This window comes from Mesoplodon bidens (assembly GCF_964165515.1).
Source record: "Mesoplodon bidens genome assembly, chromosome: 10".
Lineage (NCBI taxonomy): Eukaryota > Metazoa > Chordata > Mammalia > Artiodactyla > Ziphiidae > Mesoplodon > Mesoplodon bidens.
The window spans coordinates 83,907,681-83,931,552 of NC_138172.1; the positions used below are offsets into that span (position 1 = coordinate 83,907,681).

General features: G+C 40.3%; 2 protein-coding genes across 2 annotated transcripts; both read left to right on the forward strand.

Annotated features, from left to right (window-relative positions):
* Positions 1-253: 253 nt before the first annotated feature.
* On the forward strand, positions 254-2,024 carry ZSCAN23 (zinc finger and SCAN domain containing 23; the record flags this gene model as incomplete). Its single annotated transcript, XM_081245155.1, has 3 exons — positions 254-661; positions 908-1,055; positions 1,411-2,024. 3 exons carry the CDS (start codon positions 254-256, stop codon positions 2,022-2,024), a joined length of 1,170 nt encoding a protein of 389 aa, XP_081101281.1.
* A 6,496-nt stretch (positions 2,025-8,520) lies between these two features.
* Positions 8,521-20,903, forward strand: ZSCAN12 (zinc finger and SCAN domain containing 12; the record flags this gene model as incomplete). The annotated part of the gene is made up of 5 exons (XM_081247407.1): positions 8,521-8,615; positions 12,202-12,576; positions 13,426-13,912; positions 17,932-18,076; positions 19,548-20,903. 5 exons carry the CDS (start codon positions 8,521-8,523, stop codon positions 20,840-20,842), a joined length of 2,397 nt encoding a protein of 798 aa, XP_081103533.1. The 3' UTR covers positions 20,843-20,903.
* Positions 20,904-23,872: the final 2,969 nt, after the last annotated feature.

The following is a 23,872-nucleotide window of genomic DNA, read 5'->3' on the forward strand; positions in this document are numbered from 1 at the left end:
TTTTGGTTTTGTTTGCCTTCCTATATTCATCAGTATTTGCATAGTCCTTATTAATCATGCATTTATGGTCTTCATTAGACGAAGTTACTGATTTTAGTATAAATACTCCCAGTGCCTACCAGCAGAAAAGATTTTCTACATTTTAATACTTTTTTTTCCTGCAAATTATTTCTTAGATTTTGGGATTTCCAGAAGAAAAGATCAAGGGGGAATTATCAAGAATAGATTCTTTTTCTGAATAGTTAAACCTCAAATGACCACAGCCTTGGCCCTTCAGACTCCAGAGATGCTGGAGGGACTTATAGCAGTGAAAGTAAAAGAGGAAGAGGGAGACCATGCCTATGGGCAAGAATCTGGCCTGTCAAGAGATAACCCTCACACCAGAGAGATCTTTCGTAGACGCTTCAGGCAATTCTGCTACCAGGAGACACCTGGGCCCCGAGAGGCTCTTCGAAGACTCCGGGAACTCTGCCATCAGTGGCTGAGACCAGAGATGCACACCAAGGAGCAGATCCTGGAGCTGCTGGTGCTGGAGCAGTTCCTGACCATCCTGCCCGAGGAGCTCCAGGCCTGGGTGAGAGAGCACCACCCAGTGAGTGGAGAGGAGGCGGTAACTGTGCTGGAGGATTTGGAGAGAGAGCTGGATGAACCAGGAGATCAGGTGGGAAGATGGGAGAACAGGGGTTTGTACTTGTATGATCAAGAATGGGGCTTCAGTGCAGTAAGAGGAAGAGGAGGAAAAGATGGATTTCTTTATGCCTAACTTGATCTGTAATAGGCTCTTAATCTCTCTGCCCTTTTTTCTTTGCCAGTTTCTTGAGCCTTCTTTTCCTATCCACTGGTCCTGAGAAGGCCTTGCAATGTCTTCTCTGATATTTGGTTCCTAACTGTCCTTGACTTTTACCAGGTCCCAGCCCATGATCATAAACAGGAAGAGCTTGTGAAGGAGAAAGCAACTCTAGGAGAAGCCCGGGAGTCGTCTGGTGGCCAGCTCCAAACCTTGGAAGAGCAGCCTCAGTGGAACTTGCGAGGCATGTGCCCGGTTCAGGAGATTGGTGAGGATTAGAATTTCCTCAGGAAGCCTAACTCATTCCCTGAATGGTCATTTATTCAGCACATTTACTTAGTGTCTGCTGTGTGCCAGGCACTGAGCTGGGTACGGGGGAAGCAGTGATGAGGAAGGTAGACGTGGTTCCTGCCCTCAGGAAGTTTACAGTCTGGTGGAAGAGGCAGACAGTAAGCAAGCAGTTACAATACAGGGCATCTTCTCCTGAAGTCCTGGTATAATTGCTGAGAGTGGGAAAGTAAACAGAAAATGTGTTGCTTGTCCCTTTCCACCCACACTCCCGACCAGTTTTTTTCTTTCTTCTTTGGAAACATAACATTCATGGCATCCATTTATTATTTCAGATGATGAGGCTGGGACTTGGAATGTGGAGTTAGCCCCAAAGAGGGATCTGTCTAAAGAAACGAAATCTCGTGTGGAAGTACCTGAAAAATTGAATGGTGATATTATTCCAGTGCCTGAGTGTGGAGAGACCTGTGACCACGAAGGCAGATGGGAAAGGCAACGGGTAAGCTCTTCGGTGGAGAGACCCTATATCTGTGGTGAATGTGGGAAAAGCTTCACCCAGAATTCCATCCTCATCGAGCACCAGAGAACGCACACGGGCGAGAAGCCCTATGAGTGTGATGAATGTGGGCGGGCCTTCAGCCAGCGGTCAGGCCTCTTCCAGCACCAGAGACTCCACACTGGCAAGAAGCGCTACCAGTGCAGCGTTTGTGGTAAAGCCTTCAGCCAGAACGCTGGGCTTTTCCATCACCTCAGGATCCACACGGGGGAGAAACCTTACCAGTGCAGTCAGTGCAGTAAGAGCTTTAGTCGACGTTCTGTCCTTATTAAGCATCAGAGAATTCACACGGGAGAAAGACCTTATGAATGTGAGGAATGTGGCAAGAACTTCAGTTACCACTGCAACCTTGTCCAGCATCGGAAAGTCCACCCTGTGGCTGAATCCAGCTAGCTCCTTGGAACAGGTAGGGCAAAATTTCATGATGTCAGACCACTAGGCATGGTAGCAAGGGTCCTGGTTCTTACTTTGTCTCTGAGAGAACAATAAGAGATTAATCCTCTAGTATAGGAAGACCAGTGAAAATGTCCTTATTTTTATGCTGAGAGATGCTTAATATCTTAAATACATCTGTCAGAATCTCTTTGGTCAGTGACATCCATACTTTGCAATACTGAATATTGTGTTGACTTCATCAACATAGTCTCACACACATCTGTCCCAAAAGTCTTCTACATGTACTTCAGGAAAACTCCTTCATCCTAGTTTTTAAAGACTTTAAAAAAAAAGTCTTAAAAATTATATGCAGTCTGAATACAAAATGTCAAAGGTAGTTCACTGAGTATTTAAAAATTAATTTAAAAATAATTGCAGTAAAATCTGTAATGTAAACTATTAGATTAGTTTCCATTCACATAAGATAGGATAATTTGCTTTTAACCTACAAAAGGGGGCAGATGAATCCTCCCATAAATATACAGAAGGCTTCTCCCTGTAGAGGTTTAGTAATTCAGCCTTCAGTTTAGGAACCAAGGTATTGAAGCAACCATGTATTATTAGTAGCTCAGTGGCTAGTCATAACAAATATTGCTCATGATTTTAAATTTTGCAAAGACCAAGACACTTAGCTAAAAATCTGATATCTCACTTCAGATCATTATTGTGAAAATATAGGCCTCATTGTAATTTTCCTGTGACTTATGAGCATTTTTGGGTTTTTCTTTATTTAAACTTTTGTTATGGAAAATTTCAAACATATACAAAAGTAGACAGAAAAGTATGATCAGTCTTCCATGTTGATTGCTTTTTATAACCTCCATGCCTCTCAGCACTACCTATTGATTATTATCAAGGTCATACATAAAAAGATTTCTTTTCCTTAACACTGACTGAGTGTTAAAAAAGTTTATACTAAGGCCAGGAGACAAAAAAAATGAAAAATCTATGGTGATAACAATCTGGATTGGAATACCAAATACACACACAGGTAACTTCAGAGTAATAGAAACGCCTAAGGGATCTCAGAGATCACTTCTACGTGCCCTTATTTGACAGATAAGGAAACAGAAGCTCTAGGAAGTGACTGTGTAAGATCATACAGCTAGTTAACGGAGCTGGAACTAAAACCCTCTCTCCTAATTCCTAGTGCAATGCTCTTTCTACTAAGCCACTGGAAGCACTGTATTGCCATATAGAACTTAGAGCACTTATAAGGCACTGAGGTTTTGCTTTTTAGCTCAACAAACCCTCCCATCTATATGTTTCAATAAATGTACAGCCTATTTAATTTACAGTGGAGTTCCAGGAAACATTCTTCCCACTTATCTCTCATTTGAGGCATTTTTTTTGTAGTGAGTGATTATTTTTAATTTTAATTTACTTAGAAAGAGTTTTTTTAAAAAATTAATTCTTGACCTGGTTCTAATATCAAAACAACACTAAAAAAAGGCCACTATCTTTCCCTTATAGGTAGTCATTTACTAGTTTCTTATGTATCTTTCAGTGTCTCTTTATGTAAGTACAAGAAAATATGAATATATAATCTTATTCCCTTGATTACACAGAATGATGGCATACTATTTATATTCTTCTATACCTTATTGTTTTCATGAAACAATATAATCTTTAGAGATTTCTGCATTATAACAGAGGGCTTCCTTATTCTATTTACAAGTTGACAATATCTCATTTGTTAGTGCTCCATAGTTCAACATACTCCTACAGATGAAAAATCACTACTTCGAAATGTTATATATTGTTTCATTCTTCTCCCCAGTTTAGTCCAAGTCAAACACTTTCTATTTAAAAGCTAACAACTTCCACATGAGCTAGGAAACAAGGTTTGGATGACTAGAATTACACATAATGCTTCTGTGGAGAATGGAGAAGTGATAGGTGGTATTTTTCAGTTTCATGTATTTTGTTCTGTTATATATTCTTAGACCTAACATTTCAAACTATTTGTATCACTACTTGTGACTAATTGTAGGTATTATCAACAATCTTACAAGAAAAAAACATCTTAAATGTCCTCAAGAGTATATTTTATTGTCTTGAGGTTTAAATTATATCCAAGAGAAATACATAGGGATTTTAGGATGAAGTTAAGGAAAATATAGTAGACGTAAGTTTGAAATAAAATCAACTTCTCAAAAAAACTCAACTTCTCAAGTTAAAAATATATTCCATATAGTGATATAGTACATATACTATTACAATCTGAGTTCATAAGTATTTTAAATGTTTCTCCAATATGCTGAAGCAGCATGTTTGGATAATTCAATTATATCAGCTCTTAAAAGGTTTAAAATATGAACAGATTAGTATTTTAGAGGATGAATTTCTAATGGACTGAGTTTTTACACTTGCAGTTGAAGTTTGGATATTTGGTTTGTTCTGTGCCTGTTGTTTTGTTTTGTTTTGTTTACAGCTTCTCAAACATTCTCAATTTTCTCAACAACTGGTAAAACGCCAAGAAACAAAATACATTATATATGCTGTAGAGACAGATGTACTGCTTAGAATGCAATGATGGTTAACACAATTAAAATGACTGACAGTTCACCAAACTAACTTTCCTTGTTTTCTGACACTAATTGTACTAATTCTCTTATACTAATTCTTTTATCTAGGATGCACATTCCTCATTATGTGAGAAATAATATTTGTCTCAACCTATAGACAGTGGCATGTAGACTTTGACTTCTTCTGTGATTATTCCAGTCTTCCTGGCCAGAAGTCCTTAGTTGTCTCCCTTTTACGTTTCTAAATTTCCCTCACTTCTCCTCTCTTTTCCGCCCTGGCTCCTTTTATTCAGCCTATGAAGTCTCTAGTATTGATCTCATTTCAGGTGTTCCCTGGACCAGTATCCATCCCTCCCTATCCCCTTGAAAAGTTCAGTCTGAGAGAGCAGAGTTTGGTTTTATGGTTGAGCAAGGTGTAAGAAATATTGATTCAAATCCAATTAAATAGCCTTACTGGTTCTTGAAGGATAGTCCAGCACCCCTTTGAGCACTGTTAGGACAGTGGACACTGCATCAAAAAATAGCTAAGTATCTTGCAACCAAAACCTGCCTAGAGCTGTAGATAGAGCCCTGAAGATTCTCTTTCACTATAATTTTGAGTTGAAGGTCAGGATAGCAGGAGAATCAAGTCTCTGTCCATATTTTGTATTTGGAAATGACTCCTATTTTCTATATCTGACAATACTTTTCTTTTAAAAAACATAGTTATAATTTATAGTAGAAGATTGTTTTATATTTTCCTAGTAAGACAAAAATTATCTCTGAGGAAATTTTAAAATAAAAATAGGTCAAAATTATTATAAAATATAAGTATTTTCTGTGGAAGAATTTTGAAATATAAAATATATATGAATATACAGGTGTCATTGGTTAAATGTTGAATTAGTAATTGAGAGAAACGTAGATTCTTTGCAGAGGGAGGTGGAGGACAGAGGAAAGTGTTTTTGGCACAGGGAATAGGGTGAGGCAAGACCCCCATTTTAAGATATGCTCAAGAGCCAGGGGTTTTCCAGTTTGGGTCATGGAGTTCCTGCAAAGAAGTGCAGGAGTGGGAGATTGTAGGTGAGGGCCAGATTGAGAGGGCCTTGAACACTTTCCTAATACATTGAGTCTTTGTTTGATAAGCAGTGTAGAATCATCAAAAGTATTTTTTGTGTGTGATGGGAGCTTTTTACTATAGAATCAGAGAATACTGAGCTTTAAAAAGAAAATTGAGAGTTTCGCTCACTTCATACCTACATGAGAAAAGTGAAACCCAAGTGGTTAAGTACTTATAGTGATCTTTCTAGTTTTTAATCACATTGTTTTTTTAAAACAAAACTATGAACAAAGATCATCGTGAATTATATGTAGTTTCATGGACACTTAGACTTGGAGCCCTGAGACACATTTTAGGCATCTGCAAAAAACAAATGGGATGCAAAGAGAAAAAGGATGGACAAAATGTGAGAACATAAAAAGGAATCAGACAGAAAGCAAAATGAGACACCAAAACTCTGGCCAACAATGGTGACCAAAGAGAAGGAAAAACAAGATAGATGCAGAGAAAGCATTACCAAGATAAGTGCTTCATCTTCACAGTACTTATTAGAAATTCCTCCATCTCAGTTGTTCCAAGTGTCTTAGGTACAGGAGTCTCAAGCAGTGAAAATAGTCTCACTGCCTTCCCTCCTCACTCACTTTAGTACTTTCCATAAAAAGGAGAACAGGGAGAAGATCACAGTCTATAAGTTGCTCTGTGATGTTTTTAGGTCTCTCTGGACCCACATCCAGTTTTCCATGCCAGCTACCTTAGCTTTATGGTGAAGCCACTGTTTCGGTGTATACCTGCGTTAGAATCACCTGGGCTGTTTGAAGTGCAGTTGCCTGGGCCCCACCCCAGACTGACTAAATCAGTGGTTAGGTTACCCAGAGGGACCCGATTATGCAAAGATTTAAAACAGTGGAGAGCAAGCCGACCTCTGCCCCTCTTGTTGGCGCTTTCCTTAGGTGGATGTTGATTATTGCTTCAGATCCTGGAAGTTAACTGACAGTTGGTACCTTAAGAGACTGCAGGAGAGGGACCCTGAAGGCTGGGACGTCAGAGGACCGGGTCCTAAGGGAACCTAGGGTTGTGAGAATCCGGTGAGAGTGGCCAGGTGTCCTCAGTGGAGTAGAAAGATATTAGCCCAGACTGAGTGGCTGCTGGACCCCAGAGGTTACGAGCCCTCGTCGATTTTCCTGCCTGAGCCATTAGGAGAAAGCCAAGCACGCGGAGGCGTGCCAGGTTGCCAGATCAACCACTGAGATGACGGGTCCTCCAAGTTTCCTAGAGGGGCGGCTGAGGAGCCAGCGGAGATGCGGGCAAGCGTTGTGACTTATTTCCGGTTCCTGGTGTGAGTGGTAGCCCAAATATCCCGTTTTCGGTCGATGCTTCCCGACCCTGGTCAGGTATAGGTGGGTATCTGGCTGCTCCCCACGCAGGATGCTCTGTACCTCTGCAAAGACCTTGGGGTTGGAGGTTGGGGTGTTGCCCCCTTTCTCCAGGACTGGCTTGGGTTCTTCTCCCTTGCCTTACATAGATCCCTCAGGATACGACTCCCTTGTCCGTGTCGGTGCTTCCGGACGTTTCAGAGATGCAGAGAACTGAACACAAATGCTGTACAGAGCCTGGTCTGTGCAGACTACTTGCTTCTCGAAGGAGACATAGATTCACCAGCGGGGAGCACCCTCCGGTGTCCATAGGCTGACGGATCCTTAAGGCTAAAAGATGGTTTCTTATACCTTACCTGAATTTATCTGAGCAGTTTTTCAATTTTCATTAAAATCCGTTATAGTAATGGTCATGATTACATATTTGTACCGTAGAGGCTTAGCTCTTTTAAAAAGTATTTTACTATAATGTGATCCTCGCAATTTTGCAAAACAAAGCTAAGTGCCACGTGAATTTCTGTGGCTAAGAAAACATTAAAGAGTGTGGTAGGGGAAGTAGGGGAAGGTAGCACCTCATTACTACCAGATAGAGGTAGAAGTCCAGGTTCTCCACCTGATTTACATTGAGCTCCTCCTTACTGTTGGGTAGGGGTGGGAGTTCTGGCTTCCACATGGTCACCACAGACACTGTGTGAGCGCAGACTTGTTATTGCTGGGTGATGGTAAAAGTCCTGACCCTCTACTGGCCCTTTTCTGGCATTGCCTCAGTGTCACCTTCCCCTACTTCCCCTGCCTCAATAGTTTCAGAGAAAACCAGTTGAAACCTAAGGTTTAATTAAGATCCAGTCTCATAACAATACAAAATGCCCACATTTCAATAAAAAATCACTCAAATACCAAGAACCAGGAAGATCTCAAACTGAGTGAAAAAAGAAAATTAAAAGATGCCAACACCAAGCTGACAGAGATGTTAGAATTAATCTGACAAAGCAACCACGATTAAAAAAAAAACCTTCAGTGAGAAATTGTGAACACATGTAAAAAAAATGAAAATATAGAAAGCCTCAGGAAATAGAAAGTCCTAGCAAATAAATAGAAGATATAAAGAAAAACCAAATGGAAATTTGAGAACTGAAAAATACGTTCTCAACAACAGAATGGAGAAAAAGCATCTGTGAAGTAGAAGATAGAACAACAGAAATAACTCCATCAGAACAACAGAGAGAAAATAGACTGGAGAAAAAAATATATAAGGGAACAGAATGTAGTAGGCTGAAAAAACAGCCCCTCAAAGGTATGTTCATTTCCTAATCACCAGAACCTATAAATATTACCTTATGTTGCAGAACAGTGAATATTATTTTATATGGCAAAATAAGTGATTGAGTTAAGGATCTTGAGACAAGGAGATTATCCTGGATTATCTAGGGGGGTCCAGAATGCTATAATAAATATCATTATAAGAGAGAGGCAAAGGGAGATTATACACACACAGAGAAAAAGGTGATGGAAAGATGGAGGCAGAGATTGGAATGATGTGGCCTCGAGCCCAAGGAAAACCGAGGCATGACCAGCAAGCAGCTCCAGGAGATGGAAGAGACAAGAAACGGTCTGTACCCCAGAGTCTCTGGAGGGAACACAGCCCTGACAAGACCTTGAGTTCAGACTTCTGGCCTCTAAAATTGTGAGAGAATAAATTTCTGTTGTGTTTAGTACACAAGTTTGTGGTAATTTGTTATAGAAGCCAAAAGAAACTAATACAAAGAACTTCAGGGACCTGTGCAACTATAGAAAAGATGTAATGTTCATGTCATTGAAGTCCCAAAGAGGATGGGGCTGAAAAAGTACTTGAAAAAGTAGTGGCTGAGAACGTCCCCGTTTTGGCAAGAGACGTAAACTTACAGATTCAAGAAGCTGATCAAAACAAAAACAGGATAAACCCAAAGAAATCCATTCAAAACCATGTCACATTAAACTTCCCAAACACAAAGGCAAAAGATTTGAAAGCAGAGAAAAATGACATCTTACCTATAGGAGAAAATTCAAATTACAGTGGATTTCTTATGAGTAATAATGGAGACCAGAAGGAATTGACATAGTATTTTTAAAGAACTGAAAGAAAGGAACTGTCAAGCCAGAATCCTATACTTGGTGAAAATATCCTTCTGGAGTAAAGGAGAAAATCAGGACATCCTCGGATGAGTAAGACATAGAATTTGTCACTAGGAAACCTACCTTTAAAAAATGGCAAAAGGGGGCTTCCCTGGTGGCGCAGTGGTTGGGAGTCCGCCTGCCGATGCAGGGGACGCGGGTTTGTGCCCCGGTCTGGGAAGATCCCACATGCCGCGGAGCAGCTGGGCCCGTGAGCCATGGCCGCTGAGCCTGCGCGTCCGGTGCCTGTGCTTCGCAACGGGGGAGGCCACAACGGTGAGAGGCCCGCATACTGCAAAAAAAAAAAAAAAAAAAAAAAAAAAAATGGCAAAAGGAATTTCTCTAAATAGAAGAATCAGGAAAGAAGAAAGAATATGGGTAAATCCAATAAGCTTCCTTCTCTTGATTTTTCTAAATTATGTTTAACGGTTGAAGCAAAAATTATAACATTGTCTAATGTGGTGCTAAATACATTTAGAGGAACTATTTAAAAGAATTATAAATGGGGAAGGTAAGGGATGTAAAGGGAAGTAAGGTTTCTATATTTCACTCAAGCTGGTAAAATGATGACACCAATAGAATGTGCTAAGTTGTGTCTATATGATATGAAACCTAGAGCAGCTACTAAAAAAGCTATACAAAGAGATACACCAAAAATGTTAGAGATAAATTAAAATACAATTTAAAAAACACTCAAGTAACCTACAAGAAGGCAAGAGAAGAAAACAGAGATGAAAAAACCAAATATGAAATGGCAAAATTATAGAAGCAGAGAACAGAGTCCTGGTTGCCAGTAGTTAATGAGAAGATGGGAGTGAGCAGGAAGTGGCTGTGTTCATAAAAGGGATTGTAGTGGTGGAAATGTTGTGTATCTTGACTGTAACAATGTAAATATTCCAGTTGTGACATTGTACTATAGTTCTGCAACATATTACTATTTGTGGAAACTTGGTAAAGAGTAAATGAGATCTCTGCATTATTTCTTACACTATATGAATCTACAATTATATTAAAATAAAATTTAATAAAAAAAACAAAAGAAGTATAGTGTTTTGGGATATGAGAAGGCTATATTGAATTCAAACTTCAGTGTCTAGAAATCAAGCTTTATTAGAACAAAACAAGTTGGTTCTCAACTAAGAAAACCTACCTTAAGATCAGTTGAATAGAATTAGATTAATTTGATCTGCAACCTGAATTCCCCCTTGTCATGTAACATAATAAATTCACAGGTTCTGGATATTAGGTGAGGAGTAAACATCTTGGGGGAGGGGGTGTCATTATTCTGCCTACCACAGGTAGTATGCTATCAGCACCTGTCAGTCATTCCATAGCAGTACATCATGATTTCTCATTTCTTTTTGTAGCTGCCTAGGTAGTTATGCCACAGTTTATTCAATCAGTCACCTATTGATGGACATTAGGTTTGTTTCCAGTCTTTTAGCTTGAATACCTGAACGAATAACCTTGTGCGCATGTCATTTCATATATTTGTTAATATGTCTTTGGGATGGATTTCTATAAGTGGTATTGCAGGGACAAAGGGTAAACTTACGTAAGTGCTTTTGCTACATTTTCTTATTTTTCCAAATAGGGGTTGTATTATTTTGTGTTCCCACTGAGAATGTATAAGAGTTCCTCTTTCCTCATAAATAGAGTATATTGTCAAACTTCTGTATTTGAGCCAATCAGATAAAATGACTAATGGCACCTCGGTGTAGTTTTTAGTTTGTATGTTTATATTTTGAGTGAAGCTGAGCATCTTTACAGACATTTGAGGGCTGCTACAATTTCTTATTCTGTCAACTGTTCATTTCTTTTGCCCATTTTCTCCATTGGGTTATTGGCTATTTTCTTTTTAGGAAATATTTTAGGAATCCTTTATATATTAGGGATATTAGTCCTTTGTGATATATTGCAAACATTTTTCCAGCGTGTCATTTGTCTTCTAACTTTTCTTTATGGTGTTTTTTGATAACCAATTCATTTTCTTTTTATTTAGTCAGATTTATCTGATTAAATTTAATTTTTTATTGCTTTTGGAAATTGAGGCACTATTAGGCAAGGTTTCCCTGTTCCCAGATGTTAGAATTATTATTCATGTTTCTTCTAATACATGTATAGGTACATGTTTTTACATTTGGTTTTTGGATCCATTTGGAATTTATCCTGACTGTTCTGTGTGATGGGAGATATTAATTCAATTTTATTTTTGACCAAATGGCTATCAGTTGTCCCAACACAACTTATTTACAAGTCTGTCATTTCCCTTGTTAATTTGAGATGCCACCATCATTTACTAACTATCCATAGGTACCTAGGTCTATTTCTGTTTTTACATAATATCACACTCCTAATTGTAGAGGCTTTATAACATGTGCTAATATCCGATTAGGCTGTCCCTCACCATTGTTCTTTTTTCAGAGGGTATTGTGGCTATTCTTATTTTCCCATATGAACTTTATAATCAACTTGTCTAATTCTAGAACAATATGTGTCAATACTTTTATTTTAGAAGACTGACTTCTTCATTGAGTCTTTCGAGTCAAAACTCTTATTAGTCTTGTTGGCATATGGCTTTCTATTTGTCTAAGTATACACTTGGCCTTTCAGGAGGTTTTCCCCATACAGGTTTTGCATATTTTTTCCTAAGCTTATTCCCAATTATTCTTTCTTTCTTCTTGTTTTTTTGTTTTGTTTGTTCGCTTCCTTTTTGGTTGTTGCTATTGTAAATTCGGCATTCTCTTCCATTATATCTTGTAACTTTATCACTGGTTATTTGCATATAGGAAGGCTCTTGATTTTAGTGTGTTAATTTTATATCTTGCTACTTTACTAAATGATCTTTTGGTTTTCCCATTGAACCCTATGGGTTTTCAGATGTATAATCATTATCGTCAGCGCATAAGAGAGAACCGAGGAAGGTGAAAAAGCAGGCAGAAACCACCAGGTTGACCCTTGAGAAGTGTGTGTAGAAGAGGTCCCTTCCTGAGTCGGGAAGGACTTCGGGAGATCATCCTTTTGAGGCATCTTGAACATCAAAGGTGCAGAAACCCAAATAAAAGTGAGAGTGGACAAAAGCATGGGATTTCACTAGCACAGGTAGGCTCGCCAAGCCTCGACCGCCCATCGGGTCGGGGGAAGTGGAGATACTGGCCAGCCGAAGAGGAGCAGGAGAAAATATCGCGAAACCGCGGGCCTGTGAGTCTCCAGCTGTCCTCTCACATGGGCGCGCGGGAGATCTACCGATTTGCGAGCCCCCTTCCTAGAGCGGCGGCGGAAGTGAACCGGTCTTCCGCACTTTGCGGCCGCTTCCGGCCTCTGTGGGTCGCTGCTGGTGGGTCCCGGTTTCGAAGCGGTTCGAGGCGTCAACCCCTTGTCCCCGGAGAGGAACCGCTGCTGGCGTCCTGGGGCTGCGGGTGAGCGGTACTGTGCTGCGGACGCGGCGGGCGGGGGTGCTACGGCCTTCTCGGCCCCGGCTGGAGTGGGACGGCCTCCGGGCCTCACTTGCCTAGGTGGATCCGCGAGAAGCTCTTTGACGCAGAAGCTAGCCCCGACCCCCGATCCCTCGGAGAGTGGGTCGGAGCCCGGGGATGAAGGAGAGAGCCGGCTGTGCGCTCCATTCCTCCCGGGCTTGTCTCGCGCGATGTACCCTTCTTGAATTATGCGCCTTCTGACATTTCTGAACAGTCTTGGGTCACAGACGCTGACTGGCGTCCTAGGGCCTCTTTCCTGGGCCTGCCTTTAGATTTAAAATCGCAGAACGCGAGGGTGGAAGAAAGTCTTAAAGACCAATGTCTCCAGCCTTTTCGCTTGATAAACGAAGAATGAGGAGCAGAGAGATTAAGCCCCTGAGGGAATAAATTCATGTGACTTTGCTGCTTTTATGACTTCATGATTTCCACCAGACATCTGGGTATTTAAAAAATTTAAAAAGCAGCTAATCAATGATGTCTCAACTTTTTATTATGATTTGTTTGCCGTAAATGTTTGTTTATTCCGTTTAATTGTTCTTTTTTCTATCATCAAGTGGAAATGTTTCCTACCGAGTCTTATTCTTCTTTCTTAGAGTCCTGAAACAACTTAGCACCTTTTACTTAATATTTTTCTTTAAATTAGTCTATTTTTGAGTCTTTTTAATCAGAGTCTTTTCCTGCTTATAGAAAATTAACCTGGAGGCGGCTTTCAAAGTGCATTTTTTAATTCTTAGGATTTACAGTTTTTGTTTTTGGTGTAGTTTGTGTTAATGATGATGGCTTCTTCTTCAGTTCCAGCCAGAAAGAGACGGCACAGGAGATCTTGCTTGAAGCATTCATAAGCTTTTGCACAGCTATGATGGCATCTTCTTGGTCCATCCAGGCCAACAAGGACCAGGATGAACTTTTGGAAATAAAGATAGAGGAAGAGGAGGTGGAGGAGGAAAATAAGTGTACCGCCAGACAGGATCAGAACCTGCAAAAGAACACCACCCAGAGCAGGGAGGTCTTCCGACAGTACTTCAGGCAGTTCTGTTACCAGGAAACATCTGGACCCCGGGAGGCTTTGAGCCAACTCCGGGAACTTTGCCATCAGTGGCTGAGGCCAGAGACCCACACAAAAGAGCAGATTCTGGAACTGCTGGTGTTGGAGCAATTCCTAACCATCCTGCCCGAGGAGCTCCAAGCTTGGGTCCAGGAACAGCATCCACAGAGTGGGGAAGAGGTGGTGACTGTGCTGGAGGATTTAGAGAGAGAGTTAGATGAGCCAGGATATCAGGTGAGAACAAAGATGTGGTTTCTGTTTGAGAAAAGATGAAGTAGGGATTTCTAGGCCAGAATGAAGTCTAACATTATTTCACAAAACGTATTCTCGACACTTTGGTGCATCAGAAAGGGGCCTGAGTGTCGTAAAACATTGGTTAACATAATCCTAACTTATTTATATCTTTTCTGTAGAAGGATCATGTATTTCTGCATTAAAATGCAGAAATTCTGTTTGATGAAATGCTGCCCAGAAACATTAGATCTAAACAGAAGACTTGTAGGACAGAGAGAAAATGTTAGAGAGATGATGGTAACAAGGTGGGCAGCAGCCTCTTGAAAGGGGCATCACTTCTGCTGAACAATACAAATATTTAAGAAATAAGGTTTTGCAGATATATCCACTGCCTTGTCTCCATTAAAGGATTAAAAGATAGGGGCTTCCCTGGTGGCACAGTGGTTGAGAGTCCGCCTGCCGATGCAGGGGACACGGGTTCGTGCCCCGGTCCGGGAAGATCCCACATGCCGCGGAGCGGCTGGGCCCGTGAGCCATGGCCGCTGAGCCTGTGCGTCCTGAGCCTGTGCTCCACAACGGGAGAGGCCACAACAGTGAGAGGCCCGCGTATTGCAAAAAAAAAAAAAAGGGATTAAAAGATGGAGAAATCAAAGTCACCATCTCAGAGGAATGAGATGTAGGAGCAGAGTGGAAAGTTAGGAGGGAGGGGCAGGTCATGGGACCCATGTTTCTTTGAGTAGTGGAAAGGTGAGATGTGAGTAGAAGAGTTGAGCACAGAGAGTCCAGGACCTTGAATACCAACCTCTTGAGTTTAGATTTTATTCTGTAGGACAGAAGCTCCTAATCTGTTCTCTCTGAGTCTAAATGAATTTTACTAACGCCAAGATATAAAAAAGAACCAAATTACATAGGACTATTTTGTTTTGTTTTAGCGTTGATAAAAGACAGTGGTTTTCACCCGGTGACAATTTTGTACCGCACAGGGCATTTGGCAATGTCGTGGAACATTTTTGGTTGTCTTAATGGCGGGAGGTACTACTGGCATCTAGTGGCTAAAGGACAGGGATGCTGCTAGATATCTCACAGTGGAAAGAACAGCCTTATACAACAAAAAATTATTTGACCCAGCATGTCAATAGAATCAAGGCTAAGAAAGCTTGGTATAGCGAGTATAAATGGTGAAATAATAAAAAGGAAATATAATCTGGCATTGAAGTACAAAGACTGAAGAGGAAAGGAGCATGTGGCAAAAAGATCTAAGTTTAAAATAGGGTCATGAAAGTGTGACTGCGAAGGAAGAGGCATGTCTTAGGTAAGAATTAATTGAAAATGATGACAGAGTAGAGGTATAAAGAAGGAAGAAAGAATGGAGAACTCTTTACTGAGCAGTCTATTCTAGGCTAAGCAGTAGGGATTTCAAGCTTGAAAGATGAGCATAACGGAGATACTTCTAACAGTTCAAAATTGTAGGCGAAGGGGGATTGGGAAAAGTTCATTCATTCAGCAGATATTTATTGACTATCTGTTGTTTACTAGGCACTGGGAATGCACCAGTGAACAAAGTGTAGACGGTTGCTGCTCTTACGTTGATAGATTTTAGTCTACTGAGAGGAGACAGACAGTAAACAAAAAATCAACAAATGTATGATACATCAGGTGGTCATAAATTCTATATTTAAAGAAGCAACAGTAAAGCAGAGAAAAGGAATAGTGAATGAAATGAAGATTGTGTTGTTTTCAATAGACTGGTCAGGGAAGGATTTTCAGGTAGGGTGACATTTAGAGCAGAGATCTGAATTAAAAGAGCAAGCCATGCAGCCATCTAGGATAAGAGTGTTCAGGCAGGGGAAATATCAGTAGTAAATGGATAGGTCCTAAGGTGAGAATGTGCTTGTCATGGTAGAGATGTATTTGTCAAGGAGGAGATGAAATCAGATAGTTATAAGAAGATCAAACCATACAAGGGACTTGTAGGCCATTATAAGGAATTCAGATTTTATTCTGAGATGGAAAGTCATTGGAGAGTTTTGAGCAGAAGAGAGATTTAATCTGACTTAAACTTTAACATAATTACTACCTGCTATGTTGGAAAAGTTCTACATTGGGGCTCATGGTGGGACTAGGGGAGGCATAGGGGACAAAGTTAGAAGCAGGGAAACCAGTTTAGGAGGCTGTGGCTATAAGCAGTAATCCAGGCAAGAGATGCTGGTGGCCTGGACTAGGATAGTAGCAGTGGAAGTGGTGAGATGTGATTGGATTCTGGATACATTTTGAAGGTAGAGCTTGAGAGGATTTGTTTCTGTATCGGTTGCGGGATGTGAGAGAACGTGAGTTAAAGATTATGCCAAGGTTTTTAGTCTGAACATCAGGTAGAATGGGTTTGTCATTCACTGAGATGGTAAAAGGAATCAAGAGTTGGGTTTTAGATGTGTAAATTTTGAGAGTCTTACTAGAATCCAAGTGGAAAGTTTGAGCAAGCAACTGGATATAAAAAGTTGGAATTCATTGGGAGGAATCTGTGCTAGAAATATAAAATTGGGACTTGCCAGAATATGGGTGGTATTTAAAGCCATGAGACAAAAAGGTATCATCAGGGGAGTAACCAGCAGTGGAAACTGGGGAGTGGCCGGGAAGGTAGGAAGAGAACCGAAAGAAAGAATGGGATTTTCAGGTGCAGGCAGAAGTAATTTGGTTTTAGTCATGTTGAGTTTGTTTTGCCAACCAGTCCTTTCCCTTGAGGGTTGCTGAGGGTAGCTAGTGGAGTTTACAGCTTGATTTGTGAGGCCTAACCGAAGATCCAGGGACAGAAGGCACAGTTCACTATACGGACCTTTTTTTGCTTTCCCCTCCCCAAAATTTGAAGTATCAAAACAACTTTTTCTGTACATCTGAGATAGTACCTGCTGATTTTGGCTCTTATTCTGAGGGAGAGATTACAAAATGAAACTATGTCAGGGAAATAGAGCCAGTGTATGGTGATTTCTTATTTACAAAATTTAGCCATTGAAGGGGATGGGGAAGTAACTTGAGGGCCTGTTGTATGCCAAGTCCTTGTGCGAAGTGCTTTACATGGCATGGTGTCATAATCTCAGTGTAGTTTCTAGCCCATGGTGACAGAGCTACTAAACTAAGGATCAGAGTAACTAGAGTGATTCCAGATCCCTGCTTTTTATAATACCATGCTGGGGAAACCTATTACTTTTAAATGCAAAAGGAAATGGGCCCGTGGAGTAGTGGAAGCTACAGAGTGGCTGAAATTGCTGAGTAAATGAGTTAATTGAAGGAGCAGGGGTCAAAGGGAAGCGGAAAAGGATGAGATTGAAGGCAAAAGTAGATACAAGCCTTGAAAAAGAAAAGACATCTTCTTCTAAGATACAAGAGAAGGAGAAGAGTATGAGAGTGGAGATAGATAAAGTGAAGGGGAGATGATTTTTTGAGATGATTGTGATCTTAGATAAATAGAAAATAAGATCATCTTCCCAGAAAGAAGTGGGATGGGGACCTCAGAAGAGCAGAGTCTATTAGGAACAGCTTTTGGGGTAAATATGGAAGAGATTTCTCTCCTTTTCCTTTTTTCCCTTCCTTTCTTTACTTTCACTTTTACTTTCTCCCTTTACTTTTCCCCTTTCCTTTCCTTCTTTCTCACTTCTGTTTTATTTCCCCCTAAGTTCTTTTCCCCTCCTTTCTGCCTCTTTTTACCTTCTTTCCCTTCTCTCTTTTTTTTTTTCTCTTTCACTTCTCCATTTCTTTGAGCATAGACTAAGAAGTAAAAGGGGCACAATCAACATTCTTTAACTGTTAAGAATAGGGGAAATTACTTCCAGCTGGGGAAGGGAAGGTTTCTCAGAGGAGGTGACATTTATGTTGGCCTTGAAGAATGAGTAGGATTATGGTCAGCTGATATCTGGAAAGAAGTTTATTTCAAGTTTCAGAGAGCTGGGTGCCACTGCCATGAATAGTATACTGTTCTGTTTAATGTTAGCAGAGTGAGTATCTCAGTTATATCTCATCTACCTCAGGTCTCAGTCCACACTGAGGAACAGGAAATGCTCTTGCAGGAGATGGTAGCTCTAAGAACAGAACAAGAACCCAGAATGTCCCTCCCGTCTGTGAAAGCCCAGCTAAAGTGTGAATCTCCAGAACTTGAAGCCCAGAAGAAGCAAGGTAAAGAAGAAAGACCCACCTTGGGAGGAAGGGGAAGATGGGGCTAACACAGGAACACTGGGGCTCTTTTGTACTTTGTACTGTTTCTGATCATTAAAGTCAGGAAAGTCTCTCTAGATATCTGATGGCTCATGTGTAGACCTCAGGCAGCCTGGTTTGTCACTCTACAGCTCTTTTTTTCTCTTTATATTAATACTTTTAAAATTCTGGCTGTATTTTATTTGAAATCACTTAGTTTAGTTCTTCTGACAGTTATTTTCCTCTGTACTGACCTCCCTGCTATTTTTAGCCTTTATCCTAGCAGACAATTCCATTATCTTCCAATTCGACTATCTCCTGCCTCCTTCAGTTAAATAAACCTTTGCTCCATGATGTCTGCAGCTCTCAGATGGTACAGGGAAAAAAAATATGTGTGTGTGTGTGTGTGTGTGTGTGTGTGTGTATGTGTGTATTACTCTTATAAAGAGAAGGAGTAATAAAGCAAATCGGGTAGAATGTTCAAAGTTAGTGAAGGGGTAAAAGACTCAGTACCTTTCTTATTTCTATTTCCTCTATTTTTTTTTCATTTAATTATTTTAAATAGGTGAAAATTCACGTGGTTCAAAAAATAATAATTTAAAGTTACCCAGTGAAAAGTTTTCATTCCACTCAATTTCCCTAGCCATTTGGTCTCCTTACCCCTATTCTGAAATAGGTTGTCACTGTTACTAGTTTCTTGTGTGTCCTTCTAGAGATTTTTTAATCATATATGTATGTTTTTCATATTCAAATATATTTTCCTCTCTTTATCACTAAGATTGTAGAACCTTGCATTTTTTATTTCTTAACAGCTGTTTAATATTAAAATGTATGGATATATCATGCAATTAACTTCCCCTGCTGATGACATTTAAGTTGGCCCTGCTCTTTTACTGTAACAAATAGTGCTGTGGTAAATAACTGTATGTGTGAGTATATCTGTAGCATAAATTCTTCTGTGTGGAATTACTAGGTCAAAGGTTTTATATATATAGTTGTAATGTTTATATATATTGTCAACTTTCCCTCTATAAAGCTTGGGCCAATTTACACTCCCACTGGCAATGTATGATATCCATGTCATGAACATAGTGTTATATCAAGCTATTGGCAAATCTGATGGGTGAAAATTATACTCAATATTGTTTAAATTTGCTTTTCCCTTATTGTGAGGTGGAGCAACTTTTCTTGTGCTTAAGAACTATTGTATTTCCTTTCCTGGAAACCATCAGTTTTTTTCTTTGCCAAGTTTTCTATTGGGTTATTGGTCTTTTCCTTAACAGTGTTTGGAGTGCTTTGTTTATTAGTCTGTCGTATATTCTAGTGCCATTTTATAGTCATGCAGGAACTCTAGGTTCTTATGTAATTTTTCATTTGAATAATTTTATGTTGCCTAGTGAAGTTGCTGTTTGCTATCACAAGAAACTAGTTAACATTTATGATCCATTTTTAGTTTCAGATGTTGAGACTGGAAATGAGTATAGGAATTTAACTCTAAAGCAAGAAGTTTCTGAAGAAATGAAACCATATGGGAATATATCTAGCAAATTTGAAAATGAAATGTCTCAGTCAGCTAGGTATGAAAAAACTTATGAACCTGAAGAAAAAATAGGAGCGCCTTCTGGATACTCCAGGGAAGATAAACAACATACATGTGATGAAAATGGAGTAAGTTTGACTGAGAACTCAGACCTTTCTGAATACCAGAGAGTCTGTCCAGGAGAAAAGCCTTATGAATGTGACGACTGTGGAAGAGCTTTTAGTCAACACTCATGCTTTGTAGAACATCAGAGGATCCATACTGGAGACAGGCCCTACAAATGCGAAGAATGTGGAAAAACTTTCCGTGGGAGAACTGTGCTTATTCGACACAAAATAATACACACGGGAGAGAAACCATATAAATGTAATGAGTGCGGCAAAGCCTTTGGCCGGTGGTCAGCTCTTAATCAACATCAGAGACTTCACACAGGAGAGAAACACTACCACTGTAATGAATGTGGCAAAGCCTTTAGCCAGAAAGCAGGTCTCTTTCACCATCTCAAAATCCACACAAGAGACAAACCTTATCATTGTACTCAGTGTAATAAAAGTTTTAGTCGGCGTTCAATTCTTACCCAGCATCAAGGAGTCCATACTGGGGCAAAGCCCTATGAGTGCAGCGAGTGTGGAAAGGCCTTTGTTTATAACTCCTCCCTTGTTTCCCATCAGGAGATCCACCACAAAGAAAAATGCTGTCAGTGTAAGGAATGTGGGAAGTCCTTCAGTCAGAGTGGCCTTATTCAGCATCAGAGAATCCACACTGGGGAGAAACCCTACAAATGTGATGTATGTGGAAAAGCCTTTATTCAGAGGACAAGTCTTATAGAACATCAACGAGTTCACACTGGAGAGAGACCCTATAAATGTGATAAGTGTGGAAAGGCTTTCACTCAAAGATCAGTCCTCACAGAACATCAGAGAATCCACACCGGAGAGAGGCCCTACAAATGCGATGAGTGTGGGAATACCTTCCGAGGAATCACCAGTCTCATTCAGCATCAGAGAATCCACACTGGGGAGAAACCCTACCAATGTGACGAATGTGGCAAAGCCTTCAGACAGAGGTCAGATCTTAGTAAACACCAGAGAATCCATAATAGAGGTGGTCCCTTTAAATGTAAAGAGTGTGGGGAGTCGTTTAGGCAGAACTCAGCTCTTACTCAACATCAGACCACCCACAGAGGAGAAAAATCTGGTTCTGTGTGAAGACTAGAGAAGCTGTCTCACAGAGTGCAGGCTGGAGAGAAATACTAGCTTTGAGATGATTTAGGACAAAATGTTAGTCACAGTTGCTATAAGGTAACTTCGGATATTTCATAAAAAATACACTCTGCTGCCCATTTCGTTAGGTGCTGTGGAGAACAAGGAGCGTAACACCAGATTCCTTTTCTCAAAGAGTTTACAACCTAGTTTGGGATATATAAGGTCCACTGTTTAGTCAAGACTATAGGACAATAGAATTGATGCTCAAAGTAGTGTAGAATTAAAGTGGCACTTGGCAAGCTATAAATTCTGAAGGACAGATCACTGTTACCTGAAGTGGTCAGGAAAGACTTTATTTAAGATAAAGGTTTGATGGGGATATTTGGAAGGCAAAAGTGAGAAAACATTTAGGGTAGAACAAATGTAAGCAGAGTGCATGTAGTTTGGAAGCATCAATGACAGGACTAGCCAACCTAAAGTAGAGAGTTCATTCAAACTGGGCAGTTGATGGCACTACGTTGGAAACATAGCTTGAGGACAGACTCTGGGACGGTTAGAATGCCAATAATTTCACCTAATACTTTGACACTTACAAAAAGCACTTTTCTCATTGAATTCCTAAAATGTTTCTATAAATTAAAATTATTCTACATTTAAAAAATGAGGATACTCTTGCTTATGGAGATGGTGACATAGCTACAATATCACACAAAGGAAAAGACCAGCAGCTTAAGTGCAGTTTTGTGACTTCAAGTCCTGTTCCTTACAGTAGTGATTCCTCAACATCAGTGAACATCAGAATCACCTGTGGAGCTTGTTTAACGTACCTGAGTCCCAGTCACAGATACTATGCTTTATTAGGTCTGAGATGGGGATTGAGAATCTTCATTTTTATAGCTCCACAGTCACCTGATGTACTCTAAATTTTGAGAAACATTGTGCTGAATCACTGCTACCTTCGTGGTTGCCAGTGAAGTGAGGAAGCATGAACACAGGCCGCTGCAGATTTTTAGCATGAGGAAAGCCCTTCAGGGGACTTGAGCCACCAGCTCTTTACAATGAACAGGAAATTAGACCACCATCATGCCTAAAAACTAGGTCTTCGAGATGGCCTTTCTGTCCCTTCAAATTTAAATGTTTCAAAAAAGACTGACCTATATTCCAAGTCTCCCAAGGTTGTTCTGAGTGCAAGGCGTGCGTGTGTGTGTGTGTGTGTGTGTGTGTGTGTGTGTGTGTGTAGGGGCGGGGTGCTTGTGTTCTTCCCTGGTTTACACTTCCCTTTTTCCCACCTCTGTAGTTACCATTGTGTTCTGAATCCCCTAATAATTTCTTGTGAGAACTGGCTTATAATTTTTTGGTTTTTATACCTTCTTGAGCACATAAAAGAGCCAAAGATTAGTGATTCTTTGCCTTGGGGCTTCAGAAAACAACAAATCAACCAAAAACTGGTTGACATTACCCCTATATTACTGAGTAAACAATTCTGTTTTTGATGAGAACCTGTGATGATCATTGTAGTGGATAGCAGGCAAGCCACAAAGAAGTACACACAGCTCTTGGTCTGTTTATCTTTTTATTTACAGAAGTCATATTTGATCTCTACTGAGATGTCCTTTTATTTCTTTCCCTTTCTACGTTGCCGCAGCAAACTCCACAATTTCTAGGACTGCCTTCCCACCTCACCCCACACAGCTTCAGTCCCCTCGTCTCCCTTCACCTCTAGCTGGTCAGTGGGTTTGAAGTGGTAAGATAGTGACAAAAGAGGAAGGAGAGGAAAAAGAAGGGTAATCACCATTCTTTATTCCTAACTACCCTTCTGCCCAGCCCTGTCTTTATCCCGTCTCTCCACTCCTATAATATACTCTACCCCCATTTCCCTAGTGCCCTAGTCTCTTGCCCCTCTGTCCGTAATTCCTATATAGGACATAGGAATATCACTGGCTTGGAACTAGAAGAGTCCCTAGTCCTATCGAAATATATATGTTCCTAGCTTTCTAAATTGTAATTGTGAACACATTTTCCCATGAAAATGATAATGGTGTTAGTGCTATAACTTAGGCATATTATGCGTCACATTGGCTTTTGGGATTAGATTTACGTTGACTGTGGGAAAACTTTCTGAGTTCACAACATAGGAAAGCAAATGAACATTTAAAAAACAACTCATTCACAAGTTGAGGACTGCTTAGGCTTTTTCATAAGACCAACACTGGAGTTGTGCACCAGGCATTGAGGCAGCTAGGATTAGAAACCTAATTTTTTTTATGTCCGGGAAACGAACAAGGATCCTAGAACTGAGCCTTGAGAGCTCTGTAGCTCTAAGTATATGAGGCCTATTCCCTACCTTTCCCTGTCTCAAATTTCTCTCATGTAAATTCGTCTCTTTGGAGGGGACTTGACTTAGTAACAAGAGCCTTCATGAGAACATCTCTTTACCAAACTGATGCTGTCCATACTTGTCATCTAATCTGATTTCACAAACGTGTTTTCCAAACTGAAATTGCTCCTCATAATGTCAGAGCCTCTCTCTTTAATCTGACTGCTCGATGGAATGCAGTCCTTATTCTAAACGTGCTGTCCACTGTCCATGCTGTTACTTGCAGCCTCTCCAGTTCAGTTTCTGCCTAACATATTCTCTCAGTGCACACAGGTTCCTCCATTTGCCTATAACTCTCTTAAGTAATATTATAAAGGAACCATAAACAGAGACCCAGAACAATGGAATATGCCTATTACATAGAAGAATACAGTTCGTAACTTATTTAAAAATAAATGTGGGGGGTTTGTTCTGGTGGTTTCTTGTGCTTAAATACAGTTGTAGAACCGAAAAAAAGGGCGGAGTGCCATGGGCTTTCCAGGTGGGCATCAAAGGGGGTCAGACTAGTCCTAGATAAGGAGAAGATGTAAGGTTACTATCTGGAACTAAACTGGCCGCACAGCAAAGTTGAAGGCCCTGAGGGGCAAGTGGAGGACATGACGTGTTAGATATGGAACTGGGGAGTGCGGTGAACAGAAAATGCCTTGAGATGAAGT